A 15,267-nucleotide genomic window follows, 5' to 3' on the forward strand; every position below is an offset into this window, starting at 1 on the left:
CATTATTCTCCCCAATCCGCAGGTCCCATCCATCCTGCGGGGATCGTCGGCTTTCTTTACAACTTACCTTTTTGGAGCAGGTCCAGCGTCACCCATGCGGTTGGTGTCACCCAGTGCGTGCCGCACCCCCCCCCGCACCCGCCCCTGCCTGTACTCTACACTTTTCTTACAAAGATTACAAACAAATTCAGCAAGACATTCAGAATGAATAGTCTGGAGCAGCCTTACCTGCTCCTTATGGTTTGTGAAGTAGGGACACATTAATCTTACTGTATAAAAAAATCACCCGTAGAGATCCAAAGGATGGAGCGTCCACACAGGTAATGTTTCACAATGTATGGGGGTTTACCGTAAACTTGTCATATAAGTAATTGCAGAGGTTCCGTTCCTGGAGTTCCTGGATTGTCGCACTCACTTTATGACTTTTCTGTTTAATGAGTAATTAGTATGGAGCAGGGGCGGACTGACCATTTGGAAACTCGGGCACTGCCCGAGGGCCCGGGGTCAGTAGGGGGCCCCATGAGATGCCCCTGGTACCTTTTTCATAGGCTTTTTTGAGTTTGGGCAAGGACACAGGGGCCCCATGATCCCCTATTGCCCGTGAGCCCCATGAGTTGTCAGTCCGCCCCCGTATGGAGCAAGCATGTACCTAGATAAGTGTGAAACTCTGCTCAGCCATTGTATTCCTGTCCACTCGGAGTGCTTCATTGGCCAGTTACCCATTCCTATTAGGCTCCATGCACACTGGGCATTTTAGTAACGCTGGTAGTGTTAGCTGTGTAAAGTCGCGTTAAAAATGTTTTTCAGCGTTTTTGTATTGGAGTTTGGCCGCGTTTAATTTTTCCACGTCTGCAGTTTTAGCGGTTTTTACACACAAGAAAAATAAATAACATTTTTGCTCAAAAAAACTCAATTTACCAAGTTTTAAAGCATTTTTCAGCATTAGTCCTCATGCACACTGGAAGTTTTTATTTTTTTTTTTAATTTAAATATTTTATTGTTTTCAAATCACCATATTAAATGTACAAAATGTAATAAAACAGACAGTATACATTACACATTTCTGTCATAACACTCCCCAAAAAGAACCTTAATCTCGGTGACCTTTTACCCCTCCCTTACCTATTCCCCCCCCCACCACCCTTTGATTATGCATTTTTAACTTCATTCTAGAAATCCTGAACCTTAGCTATTACTGTTATTATACTGTACTATATTTATCCCCTTTCTTTTCTTTTCCTTATTTCACATATTCTAGGTATACCTCTGAATTTTTAAATTGTTCCCACTTTTCCCAACTTGTACACAATACCTCCATTTTATCTTCCTCCATATGGCAAAGTTCCTCCATTCTATATATCTTCTCCACTCTTTCTACCCAATCCTTTATTTTCGGTGCCTGTTGTTTCTTCCAAAACTTGGGTATCAGTCCCTTCGCTGCATTTAAATAATACAATAATCCAGTTTTTTTTATATTTTTTAACCGAAAACTCGGTACCAAAAAGAAGGCAAGTCTCAGAAAAAAAATATTCTGAACCAATGACCAGAGACTGCGGACATAGTACAGGAGATGACCAGAGACTGCGGACATAGTACAGGAGATGACCAGAGACTGCAGACAGTACAGGAGATGACCAGAGACTGCAGACACAGTACAGGGGATGACCAGAGACTGCGGACATAGTACAGGAGATGACCAGAGACTGTGGACATAGTACAGGAGATGACCAGAGACTGCGGACATAGTACAGGAGATGACCAGAGACTGCGGACACAGTACAGGAGATGACCAGAGACTGCGGACATAGTACAGGAGATGACCAGAGACTGCGGACATAGTACAGGAGATGACCAGAGACTGCGGAGACAGTACAGGGAATGACCAGAGACTGCGGACACAGTACAGGAGATGACCAGAGACTGCGGACAGTACAGGAGATGACCAGAGACTGTGGACACAGTACAGGAGATGACCAGGGACTGCGGACATAGTACAGGAGATGACCAGAGACTGCGGACATAGTACAGGAGATGACCAGAGACTGCGGACACAGTACAGGAGATGACCAGACACTGCGGACACAGTACAGGAGATGACCAGAGACTGCGGACATAGTACAGGAGATGACCAGAGACTGCGGACATAGTACAGGAGATGACCAGAGACTGCGGAGACAGTACAGGGAATGACCAGAGACTGCGGACACAGTACAGGAGATGACCAGAGACTGCGGACAGTACAGGAGATGACCAGAGACTGTGGACACAGTACAGGAGATGACCAGGGACTGCGGACATAGTACAGGAGATGACCAGAGACTGCGGACACAGCACAGGAGATGACCAGAGACTGCGGACACAGTACAGGAGATGACCAGAGACTGCGGACATAGTACAGGAGATGACCAGAGACTGCAGACATAGTACAGGAGATGACCAGAGACTGCGGACATAGTACAGGAGATGACCAGAGACTGTGGACACAGTACAGGAGATGACCAGAGACTGCGGACAGTACAGGGGATGACCAGAGACTGCGGACAGTATAGGGGATGAACAGAGACTGCAGACATAATACAGGAGATGACCAGAGACTGCAAACAGTACAGGAGATGACCAGAGACTGCAGACAGTACAGGAGATGAGCAGAGACTGCGGACACAGTACAGGAGATGACCAGAGACTGCAGACACAGTACAGGAGATGACCAGAGACTGCAGACACAGTACAGGAGATGACCAGAGACTGCGGACACAGTACAGGAGATGACCAGAGACTGCGGACACAGTACAGGAGATGACCAGAGACTGCAGACAGTACAGGGGATGACCAGAGACTGTAGACAGTACAGGAGATGACCAGAGACTGCAGACATAATACAGGAGATGACCAGAGACTGCAGACAGTACAGGGGATGACCAGAGACTGTAGACAGTACAGGAGATGACCAGAGACTGCAGACAGTACAGGAGATGAGCAGAGACTGCAGACAGTACAGGAGATGAGCAGAGACTGCAGACAGTACAGGAGATGAGCAGAGACTGCAGACAGTACAGGAGATGAGCAGAGACTGCAGACAGTACAGGAGATGAGCAGAGACTGCGGACCTTTAGGGAGGGAGGGAGGGGGAGCGGGTACCTGAATTTGACAGGTACCCGCTCCCACTTCCGCGGAGTTCTCCTTCCTATACTGTGAGCACCCGACTTTGACAGCCGGGTGCCCACTGCGCATGCGCGAGAAGCGCTGTGCTTTGTGAATGGCCCGGCGTCTTTTGGGACCTGTCATGCGCAGTGGGCACCCGGCTGTCACAGATGCCGGGGCGGGAAGAAGCCGGCGCGGGAAGACTACAGCTCTGGACCGAGGAACAGGTGAGTTCCTGCCGCAGAGAACAGCTGAGCGGCCAACTCGGTATTCTGACATGGTGGCGGCAGAAATACCGGACCGGCCGCTTTATATTCGCTCAATAAGACGCACTGACACTTTCCTCCCTTTTTTGGGGGGAAAAAAGTGCATCTTATGGAGTGAAAAATACAGTATATTCACTATGCCCTCCCATTGTTCTTGAATTTTGTGACACTCCCACCATAAGTGTATCATTGTACCTCTCTCTCCACATCCCCGCCAACATAAAGGTGACTTGTCTCCACTTATTCAATGCGCTGGAAGTTTTGATAACACTGATAACGTTAGCTGCGTAAAGTCACGTTAAAAATGTGAGGTTTTTTTTCAGCTTTTTTTAGCATTTTTGCATTAACGTTTAGCAGCGTTTTTTCACGTTTGCGGTTTTTAGCGTTTTTTTTTTAACAAAAAACATCCAATAACACCGGTTTGCAGCATTTTAACGCGTTTTGCCAAGTTTTTCAGCGTTAGAGCATTTTTATAGCTAAAAAACTCCTCTAGAGACCCACTAGTTCTGGATTTTTTCTCCAGCCAAAAAACATTGATTCCAGTCTATGTGTGCATAGACACATAGGATAACATGCCGGGGGGTTTACTGGCTGTAGAAAAAAAACACCAAAAACAAAAAACAGGCAAAAATGTCCAGTGTGCATGAGGACGGAAGCTAGAGAAGGCAGGGCTGTGGGGCTTAAAAGGCATTTGCACTTTTCCAGCCATATTGCGATTACACCTCCTTTATATTTGTTACATCATGTTCCCATTCACACAGCAAAATTAAAATAAAAAATAAAAATTGAAGGTTACCTTTTTAATTGCCTTTTTCTTGCTTAAAAATCTTTCCGTTCTATGTAATGTTAACCACTTCCTGTCCGGACACTTTTACCCCCTTCCTGTCCAGGGCAATTTTCAGCTTTCAGCGCTATCACACTTTGAATGACAATTGCGCGGTCATGCAATACTGTACCCATATGAATTTTTTACCATTTTTTTGAGACAGATAAAGCTTTATTTTGGTGGTATTTATTCTGGGATTTTTAATATTTTTACTATGTAAATGAAAAAGTCCAAAAATTTGGAAAAAAAGTGTTTTTTTTAATAAAATTTTGCAAATAAATAATATTTCATCCTAAATCTTGGCCAAAATTTATTCCGTTATTTTTTAGTAAAAAAAAAAATCCAAATTAGTTTATAACCAAAAATTATAATTTTTAAACATTTTTATTTTATTTTTTTTATATTATTATTTTTTTTTTTTTACATACTGTCACCCTAGCAGTACAGTGTCACCATGGTACAGAGGTCCCGTCCGACGATCGGTGTTTCACTGTGTCTGGAGGACACAGCGGGCACCAGATCGCGGTGCTGCGCGCTCCCAGGGAGCGCGCACAGCTAGAAAAGGCAGGTGCCGTTTAGGAACGGCAACTCGCCCCTGGACTGCCACCGCCCTGCCGTTTATAAACAGCAGGCGGACGGCAAGAGGTTAAAGTAACACTAAAGGCTTTTTTTTTTTTGCTTTTTTTTTTACATGTCATACTCACCTGCTCTGTGTAATGGTTTTGCACAAAGCACAGAGCTCTGCCGACGCTTCTGGCTCCTCCCCCCTAACCAATGCCCCCATAGCAAGTCACTTGCTGTAGGGACTGGTGCGTTCTTGCTCCTGAGCCCCGCTCTCTGTGTCCACACACACAGTAGAGCATGGCTCTACCTGGCCCCCACTCCCTCCTCACAGGTTGTGATTGAAAGCAACTGTGTTTCAGTCAATGAGGAAGGAGAGACCTGGGAGAGCCGGGGCTCCCATGCACATCGCCAGACTGACATCAGGCTCAGGAAGTATTAGGGGGGCTTCTGCAGACTGAAGGTTTTTAGCGTCACACAAAGAATGGATGAAGGTAAAAAAAAAATAAAACCTTCAGTCTTTAGAATCAATTTTAAACTTAAATTTAGGCAGTTACATTGTTATAGTTACATTGTTCTAGTTTGGACCAATGTAAGTGTGTATATGCAATACCTGTGAGATCCCTGTGGAAGCTGGAAATCCCTGTAGTAGACACTGCTACTACATTGATCTCCACTAGCTTCCAGGTCCCATGCTGAACAGCTTCCACAGGGACCACAAGGTATGGAACATATTGGTCCAAGCTGGAGCAAGGTAACCATGTAAAAATTGCCATACCTAAACTTCAGCTTTTAGAAGGGGCTAGGGAGATTACCATAATTAACTCTGCCTGTACTGTGCTGGCAATTTTCATTATCAGTTGTGAACTAGATCTGAACACGATCTTTCCTAGCAAATGAGCCCTGAAGGCTTTGGTTCTGCATTGTATGTTGATGCACTTTAAAACTGTCTCTTATCTGTACATTGCCATCTATGCAAGGCAATAACTTGTCTGTAGTGTCCTATGTATAAATATGCTCCAAAGAAAGGGCTAAATGGATAAAAATTATTATTTTTTTAAAGTTAGATATGCTGTGCGAATGGGGACACATATATAGCGGGGGCTTCTCAAAATTGAGTACAACAGTCAATACACCCTATGTACATCGACAAAGTTTAGCTACAAAACTGAGAGATCAATAAAAAAGTAAAACTACGGCACACAGAAGAGGCTTTCCTGGCTAACAATAGTATTACCAAGCATTTTTATGGGTCTTACACTAGATATTTGCTTTTAAATGCTACCTAAATAACTAACTTTAAATTATTTAAATGAATTTACCAAAAATTCTTTTAGTTTACTTGTGTATATTTTTAAAAGGTATGCAATGATAATTCAATTCAGCCAGCGCAATTATCTATTGTACGCAGACATGAGAAGGAAACAAGGATGCTAGCATGCTTCCAGCTCATGCAAGGGCTAAGGCAGGCCATAGATACAATTTTCTTTCCTGTAGCCAAGGGTGGGGAATCCCTGATGGGGGAATCCCTCCTGCTGAGCTATCGTGTTCTCCCAGTGGAGGGCAGTGTTGCCAACTGTCAGTGTTTTTACGAAAAATGGGTACTTTTCTCCTGCCAGTAAATGCCAGTGACAGGAAAAGGTTGCCAGTTAAAAATTTGGCTGTGATGCTTGGCTCGGAACTGTGCCATTGCGGTCTAGAGCCGTCTGAGACTGTCCGAGTGCCTGCTACAGTGCGTTCAAATGGCACCGGCTGGGGGTGGGTCTGGCATAGTCGGTGCCTGAGCGTGTTGTGTGATGGTGCAAGGGAGCCAAGAGCCAGAGCCTCATGCATTGGTCTGCGAGATGGGAGCAAGGCAAGCCGGTAATGGGGCTGTCAGCCCCATGGACTGATGGGACCACCTGGCGTGGAAAGAGACTGTCACTGTGAGCAGGGGTGGACTGACCATTTGGAAACTCAGGGCACTGCCCGAGGGCCCGGGGTCAGTAGGGGGCCCGATGAGATGCCCCTGGCACCTTTTTCATAGGCTTTTTTGAGTTTGGGCAAGGACACAGGGGTCCCATGATCCCCTATTGCCCGGAGGCCCCATGAGTTGTCAGTCCACCCCTTGACTGTGAGAGTCCATTTCTTGTGTGTGCGCCTGAGCCCTATCCCTGACCAACTTACTCACTATATCAAAAATAAAAAAATAAATGTTTTTTTGCCTTAATATCTACCTTAAATCACGTTGACAATTGCATATTATACTTGTTTGCACCCTAAATACTGAAATTTGCACTTACAACTGTAATTTTTTTAACTTTTGGAAATGCCAGTAAAAACTTGGCTGTACCCGTAAAATGTCAGTAAATTTCAGTCTGGAAGGTTGGCAACATTGATGGAAGGGCACAGAGAGCTGTCCCTGCAGGGAGAACACGGATATTATTGCTAGCGGCTATAGATGCTGACAGTAATCGCATGTAAAAATCCAACATGCTGGTTGTATCCAAGTCGTTCAATAGATCGACTTGTGCAGAATCAACCTGCCCATACATGGTTTAAGTCTCGGCCAGTCCCTGCTGAACCTGCCAAGATTTGAAACCATCTATGGCCAACGTAAGCCTGGTGAATGATCCAATGTATCCAGTTGGGCAGGTCTCAGAACTACATGCAAAGCCAGATATAACCATATCAAAGTTGTAGTGACATCATCACTGTGCTGTACATAGCCTGCACAGAGAGCAAAACTTTGGTAAGAACCCAGCAGGTCCCACCCACTACAGGCTGCCTGCAGAAAACTACAGGAGGGGGCGGAGACAAGACCAATCACCCTGCACAAGGAGAGAGAGCAGCAGTGAGCGGTCTTTATTGGAGGATGCTCCTGCAAAGCTTCACACTCGATTACTGCACATCCAATAAGAATACACATGCCTCTTTTATTTAGATAATATTTGCTTATCCCGGAGTTCAGGTTTAAGTGTTTAGGTAAGAAAAGATTAGGTGTTTAGGCGGGGAAGGATTGAATGTTAGGTGTTTAGGCAGGGAAGGATTGAATGTTAGGTGTTTAGGCAGGGAAGGATTGAATGTTAGGTGTTTAGGCAAGGAAGGATTGAATGTTAGGTGTTTAGGCAGGGAAGGATTGAATGTTAGGTGTTTAGGCAGGGAAGGATTGAATGTTAGGTGTTTAGGCAGGGAAGGATTGAATGTTAGGTGTTTAGGCAGGGAAGGATTGAATGTTAGGTGTTTAGGCAGGGAAGGATTGAATGTTAGGTGTTTAGGCAGGGAAGGATTGAATGTTAGGTGTTTAGGCAAGGAAGGATTGAATGTTAGGTGTTTAGGCAGGGAAGGATTGAATGTTAGGTGTTTAGGCAGGGAAGGATTGAATGTTAGGTGTTTAGGCAGGGAAGGATTGAATGTTAGGTGTTTAGGCAGGGAAGGATTGAATGTTAGGTGTTTAGGCAAGGAAGGATTGAATGTTAGGTGTTTAGGCAGGGAAGGATTGAATGTTAGGTGTTTAGGCAAGGAAGGATTGAATGTTAGGTGTTTAGGCAAGGAAGGATTGAATGTTAGGTGTTTAGGCAGGGAATGATTGAATGTTAGGTGTTTAGGAGGGTGAGGGTTAAAGCCCAACTCCAGGAAATTAAAAAATGATAATTGTGGTGGGGTTGAGCCCACACTGGAAGGGTTAACTGCTCGTTTATTCTAGGGAAAAGTAAAAACACTTTTACTTATCTGATCCTCCACTCCCCTGCAGATGGTGCTCCCCCATGCTCCTGCAGTAGACTGTGCCTCTGCGTCATCACATCCAATGCAGGACTATAGACCCCACAATGGTCTTGATGACATCAGGAATTTACACCAGTGGAGCATGGGGAAGAAGACATTGTGGGGCTTGGTCTAGCAGTGCAGAGGGGGTAAGTAAATCTTTTCTATGCTCCTCAGACCTAAACAAGCAGCTAAACCTTGCAATGCAGCTGCATCCCTGCTGCAAGGGACATTTTTCAAGATTCTTGGAGGTGGGTTTAAGTGTTTATGTAGATAAGGTTTAAATGTTTAGGTAAGGGAAGATTAAAGAATATGTAAACCCAACATTTCATATTCCTGATATGTGCCTGCTGCACCATGTACTTGTATGAAAAAGTATCCTGTTCTCTTTGTATTGCTTCCTTTGTGTGTTTAGATTTCTAAGGGTTAAGTGTAAGGTAAGGAAGGGCTAAGTGTTAGGTGTTTAGGTTGGTGAGGGTTGAGTGTTTAGGCAGGTGAGGGTTAGTGTTAGGTGTTTAGGTAGTGGAGTGTTAGGTGTTAAGTGAGTGTTAGGTAAGTGTTTAGGTAGGTGAGGGTTAGTGTCAGGTGTTTAGGTAGTGGAGTGTTAGGTGTTAAGTGTATAAGTAGATGAGGGTTAAGTGTTTAGGTAGGTAAGTGTTAGGGTTAAGTGTTTAGGTATGTGAGGGTTAGGTGTAATGTTTTAAAGTAGGTGGGGGTTAAGTGTTTAGGTAGGGAAGGGATAGGTGTTAAGTGTTCAAATACGTGAGGGTTAAGTGTTTGGATAGGTGTTAAGTATTTAGATAAGTAAGTGTTAGGGTTAAGTGTTTAGGTAGGTGAGGGTTAGGTGATAAGTTATCAGGCAGGTGAGGGTTAAGTGTTTAGATAGGTGTTAAGTGTTTAGGTAGGTGAGGGTTAGGTGATAAGTGATCAGGCAGATGAGGGTTAAGTGTTTAGATAGGTGTTAAGTGTTTAGGTAGGTAAGTGTTAGGGTTAAGTGTTTAGGTATGTGAGGGTTAGGTGTAACGGTTTAAAGTAGGTGGGGGTTAAGTGTTTAGGTAGGTGAGGGATAGGTGATAAGTGTTCAGGCAGGTGAGGGTTAAGTGCTTAGGTAGGAGAGGGATAGGTGCTAAGTGCTTAAAGTGGACCTTTATTTATAAAATTAACAATGTGTGGACAGGCAGGATTTTTAATACAGAAGAGACATGCTTTGTCTCTTTATTCTCCATTAAAGCTACCTACCTGCCCGTTCACCCCTGTACAGTGAGCTGCGCAGGCAATGCCGAATTTGATGGAACTCTTGTGCATGTGTGGGAGTTACGTTATCCCAGCCCAGCCAATGACAGTGGCTAGCGTTCGGGAATCGGTGGTCGGCCACCCGAAGATGTCAGCAGCCAGTTGGGGAACTCCAGAACAGAGCATTGCTGGATCGGAGGTGAGTATAGTTCCGCTTTAAATAGGTGAGGGTTAACTGTTTAGATAGGTAAGTGTTAAATGTTTAAGTGGATGAGAGTTAGGCATTTAGGTAAGGAAGGGATAGGTGTTACATTTTTAGATAGGTGAGGATTAAGTGTTTAGGTAGGGAAGGGATAGGTGATAAGTGTTGAAATAGGTGAGAGTTAAGTGTTTAAGTAGGTGAGGTTAGGCACTTAGGTAGGGAAGAGATAGGTGTTAAGTGTTTAGATAGGTGGGGGTTACGTTTTTGGTGGGTGAAGGTTAAGTGTTTAGGTAGGTGGGGGTTAAGTGTTTAGGTAGGTAAGTGTGTAGGTGGGTGGGGGATAAGTGTTTAAGTAGGTGAGGGTTAAGTGTTTAGGTAGGTGGGGGTTAAGTGTTTAGTTAGGTAAGTGTGTAGGTGGGTGGGGGATAAGTGTTTAAGTAGGTGAGGATTAAGTGTTTAGGTAGGTGGGGGTTAAATGTTTAGGTAGGTGAGGGTTAAGTGTTTAGGTAGGTGGGGGTTGAGTGTTTAGGTAGGTAAGTGTTTAGGTAGGTGAGGGTTAAGTGTTCAAATACGTGAGGGTTAAGTGCTTAGGTAGGTAAGTGTTTAGGTAGGCGAGGGTTAAGTGTTTAGGTAGGTGAGGGTTAAGTGTTTAGGTAGGTGAGGGTTAAGTGTTTAGGTAGGTAAGTGTTTAGGTAGGCGAGGGTTAAGTGTTTAGGTAGGTGGGGGTTAAGTGCTTAGGTAGGTAAGTGTTTAGGTAGGTGAGGGTTAAGTGCTTAGGTAGGTAAGTGTTTAGGTAGGGGAGAGTTAAGTGTTTAGGTAGGTGAGGGTTAAGTGCTTAGGTAGGTAAGTCTTTAGGTAGGTTGGGGGTTATGTGTTTAGGTAGGTGGAGGTTAAGTGTTTAGATAGGTGGGGGTTAAGTGCTTAGGTAGGGAAGGGATAGGTGATAAGTGTTCAAATAGGTGGGGTTAATTTTTTTGGTAGGTGAGGGTTAGGTGTTTAGGTAGATGGGGGTTGTGTTTTAGTAGGGAAGGGATAGGTGTTAAGTGTTTAGGTAGGTGAGTGTTTAGGTAGGTGAGGTTTAAGTGTTTAGGTAGATGGGGGTTCGGTGTTTAGGTAGGTGAGGGTTAAGTGCTTAGGTAGGTAAGTGTTTAGGTAGGTGAAGGTTTAGAGTTAGAAGGCTCCTGACTGTAGGGGAAAGCTTGTTCATTTCTAACTGTTTAGGTGGGTGAGGGTTAAGTGTTTAGGTAGGTAAGTGTTTAGGTAGGTGGGGGTTAAGTGTTTAGGTAGGTAAGTGTTTAGGTAGGTGAGGGTTAAGTGTTTACATAGGTGAGGGTTAATTGTTTAGGTAGGTACGTGTTTAGGTAGGTGAGGGTTAAGTATTTAGGTGGGTGAGGGTTAAGTGTTTAGGTAGGTAAGTGTTTAGGTAGGTAAGTGTTTAGGTAGGTGTTTAGGTGGGTGAGGGTTAAGGTAGGTACGTGTTTAGGTAGGTGAAGGTTTAGCGTTAGAAGGCTCCTGACTGTAGGGGAAAGCTTGTTCATTTCTAACCTGCTGCCCGGCCCCACTACACTCATCACATCATTGATTGGTTCACATTGATCTGTCTTTGAGATTCACTAATATAAAGTTAACAGACCAATCTTAATCCAATCTTAATCCAAACCAATTTTAGTACAAATAATATATCAAAAGGAAAATCAGGACAAGTTTGCAAACCCGATGTACTGTACTTCCAGCGCCATGCCTATTAATATAGCACATGAACAGGTGATCAGCATCTTGGACGCACCTTTGTATCCGATTTGTCGCTACATCCAAGGGAAAAGAACATTTTTTCCTAAAATAATATCCTAACATAAGGTCGAACAGGTGCAGGGTTGTGTATATACTAAGCACTTTTTTTCTCATTTTTTTGGTAAAATCCTAATTCATTATAAAGTACGGGAAAAAAAGACACATTGTTCAGAACAGTTTCATCAATATGCAAAATCAGAATCCGAAAAAAAAAAGTCCAAATATCAGCTTTGACCTATTTTCAATGGGCCCTGGGGAATTAAAAGTGTTAATAATAATTAGCAAGAATTAAAAGGGTGACACCTGATTGGTTGCCCCAGTTATGGCACATTATTTCTCTTTCCTATGATTGTACTTTGAACGGTTTCTCTATTATGGAAGAGGCGTGAACGATCCTTGCATCGCCTTCCTAAGTAAGCCAGACTGTTCTGTATGGAAGGTGAGTTAGTTTTCCTCCTCTACAGAATCAGCACCAATTCAGCTGAAATTGAGAAAAAAAAATGTCACGTACCTTGAGAACTTCCATTGGTACCTGGGCAGCAGCGGGCAGGCTGGTGGACACGTTGATGGCTGGTGTGTGGCTGGCTGACACTCTCTGTTGCATGAAATGAGCTGCCTGCTGCTTCTGCTGTTGCTGCTCACGGCGCTCTTGCTCTTGCATCTGCTCACGCATCAGCTGCTGCCGTAGCAGAATCCGTGATGTCATGCTGGAGGAGCTTAGTGGAGGCTTCGATGCTCCGTGATGCTCGACTGAACTGCTGTGAAAAGGCAAGAGATAGGCTCCTAATTAGTGGGGATTCTCATTGCTGCTCACCCAGCATGTTAAAGGGTTCTGCTTTTAAAACCTGTTGGGAATCAACGGGCTAGCAAAGACATTTTCAGCTTCAAGTACAATTGCAGAGCCGGAATGACCAATTTAAAGCGGAATTAAGGACTTTTTTTTTTCATTTGTGAGTAGACAGTCTGTTTATTGCAGAATGCCTCTTCTGCAATAAAATCAACCTACCTGTCTGTCCGGAGTCTTTCTTAGAATGTATGTTGAGCTGTGCATGCGCAGCTCAGTATACAATATGCTACGGCACTGTTCCTGTGTGCTGGGATGAAAGAACTCCTGCACATGTATGGAACTTAGATTATCTCCAATGAAGGGCTGAAGACTGGTACCCAGAGAAGATGCCGGAGCCCATGATGGACCTCGAGGGCATCAAACTGTTGGAGCTAGGGTAAGTATTTCAGGACTTCAAGACTAATTCCCCTCAAGGAACATAATGGACCTTGAGATAATCAAACTGTAGGAGCTAGGTTAAGTATTTCAGGACTTCAGGACTAGTTCCCCTCAAGGCCCATGATGGACTTTGAGGGTATCAAACTGTTGGAGCTAGGATAAGTATTTCAGGACTAGTTCCCCTCGAGGTCCATGATGGACTTTGAGGGCATCAAACTGTTGGAGCTAGGGTAAGTATTTCAGGACTTCAGGAATAGTTCCCCTCGAGGCCCATGATGGACTTTGAGGGCATCAAACTGTTGGAGCTAGAGTAAGTATTTCAGGACTTCAGGACTAGTTCCACTCGTGGGCATCAAACTGTTGGAGCTAGGGTCAGTACAGTGGGGCAAACAAGTATTTAGTCAGCCACCAATTGTGCAAGTTCTGCCACTTAAAAAGATGAGAGAGGCCTGTAATTGGCATCATAGGTAGACCTCAACTATGAGAGACAAAATGAGAAAAAAAATCCAGACAATCACATTGGCTGTTTTGGAAAGAATTTATTTGCAAATTATGGTGGAAAATAAGTATTTGGTCAATATGAAAAGTTCATCTCAATACTTTGTTATATATCCTTTGTTGGCAATGACAGAGGTCAAACGGTTCCTGTAAGTCTTCACAAGGTTGGCACACACTGTTGCTGGTATGTTGGCCCATTCCTCCATGCAGATCTCCTCTAGAGCAGTGATGTTTTGGGGCTGTCGCTGGGCAACACGGACTTTCAACTCCCTCCAAAGGTTTTCTATGGGGTTGAGATCCAGGACCTTGAAATGCTAGGCCACTCCAGGACCTTGAAATGCTTCTTACGAAGCCACTCCTTTGTTGCCCGTATGTTTGGGATCATTGTCATGTTGGAAGACCCAGCCACGTTTCATCTTCAATGCCCTTGCTGATGGAAGGAGGTTTGCACTCAAAATCTCACGATAAATGGCCCCATTCATTCTGTCCTGTATATGGATCAGTCTTCCTGGTCCCTTTTGCGGAGAAACAGCCCCAAAGCATGATGTTGCCACCCCCATGCTTCACAGTAGGTATGGTGTTCTTTGGATGCAACTCAGCATTCTCTCTCCTCCAAACACGACGAGTTGTGTTTCTACCAAACAGTTCTATTTTGGTTTCATCTGACCATATGACATTCTCCCAATCCTCTTCTGGATCATACAAATGCTCTCTAGCAAACTTCAGACGGGCCGGACATGTACTGGCTTAAGCAGGGGGACACGTCTGGCACTGCAGGATCTGAGTCCCTGGCGGCGTAGTGTGTTACTGATGGTAGCCTTTGTTACGTTGGTCCCAGCTCTCTGCAGGTCATTCACTAGGTGTGGTCCTGGGATTTTTGCTCACCGTTCTTGTGATCATTTTGACCCCACAGGGTGAGATCTTGTGTGGAGCCCCAGATCGAGGGAGATTATCAGTGGTCTTGTATGTCTTCCATTTTCTAATTATTGCTCCCACAGTTGATTTGTTCACACCAAGCTGCTTGCCTATTGCAGATTCAGTCTTCCCAGCCTGGTGCAGGTCTACAATTTTGTTTCTGGTGTCCTTCGACAGCTCTTTGGTCTTCACCATAGTGGAGTTTGGAGTGTGACTGTTTGAGGTTGTGGACAGGTGTCTTTTATACTGATAAGTTCAAACAGGTGCCATTGATACAGGTAATGAGTGCAGGACAGAGGAGCCTCTTAAAGAAGAAGGTACAGGTCTGTGAGAGCCAGAAATCTTGCTTGTTTGTAGGTGACCAAATACTTATTTTCCACCATAATTTGCAAATAAATTCTTTCCAAATCAGCCAATGTGATTGTCTGGATTTTTGTTCTCATTTTGTCTCTCATAGTTGAGGTCTACCTATGATGCCAATTACAGGCCTCTCTCATCTTTTTAAGTGGGAGAACTTGCACAATTGGTGGCTGACTAAATACTTTTTTGCCCCACTGTATCTCAGGACTTCAGGACTAGTAACATACTTCCTGTCCTAGGGTGACAACGCTCACTGTAATGAATCTATAGAAGAGCAGTGTTGTCACCCTTGGACAGTAGGTTTGTTAGGAGTAAAGAATAAAGTAAAACTGAATATTAACGCCGTCCTGCTCACCCCGGCTTCGCTTTTAAATTTTTGGAATGCCTGTGGGATGAGAAGGATCAGCAATCATGTAACCACTGTAAAGCTGGTCATAGTAAAAGTAAAAATCCTTAGGAAAAAAATATTCTAAGAAAAATGTTCATTTTTGAACATTTGATGAAC

General features: G+C 44.2%; 1 protein-coding gene across 7 annotated transcripts in view; it reads right to left on the reverse strand.

Moving 5' to 3' along the window:
• The window catches only part of MITF (melanocyte inducing transcription factor), a 351,656-nt gene that overhangs the window by 136,562 nt on the left and 199,827 nt on the right, over positions 1-15,267 (reverse strand). For 6 of the 7 annotated variants that reach the window (XM_089672269.1, XM_089672274.1, XM_089672273.1 and 3 more), the window contains exon 2: positions 12,276-12,522. In XM_089672269.1, coding sequence (XP_089528395.1) covers positions 12,276-12,522 — 247 coding nt within the window. The remainder of the gene's footprint in view (positions 1-12,275; positions 12,523-15,267) is intronic. The other variant, XM_089672270.1, reaches the window with a different exon arrangement.

Source organism: Staurois parvus, unplaced genomic scaffold (genome assembly GCF_062004578.1).
Source record: "Staurois parvus isolate SC_StPar_1 unplaced genomic scaffold, SC_StPar_1.0 ptg000124l, whole genome shotgun sequence".
Lineage (NCBI taxonomy): Eukaryota > Metazoa > Chordata > Amphibia > Anura > Ranidae > Staurois > Staurois parvus.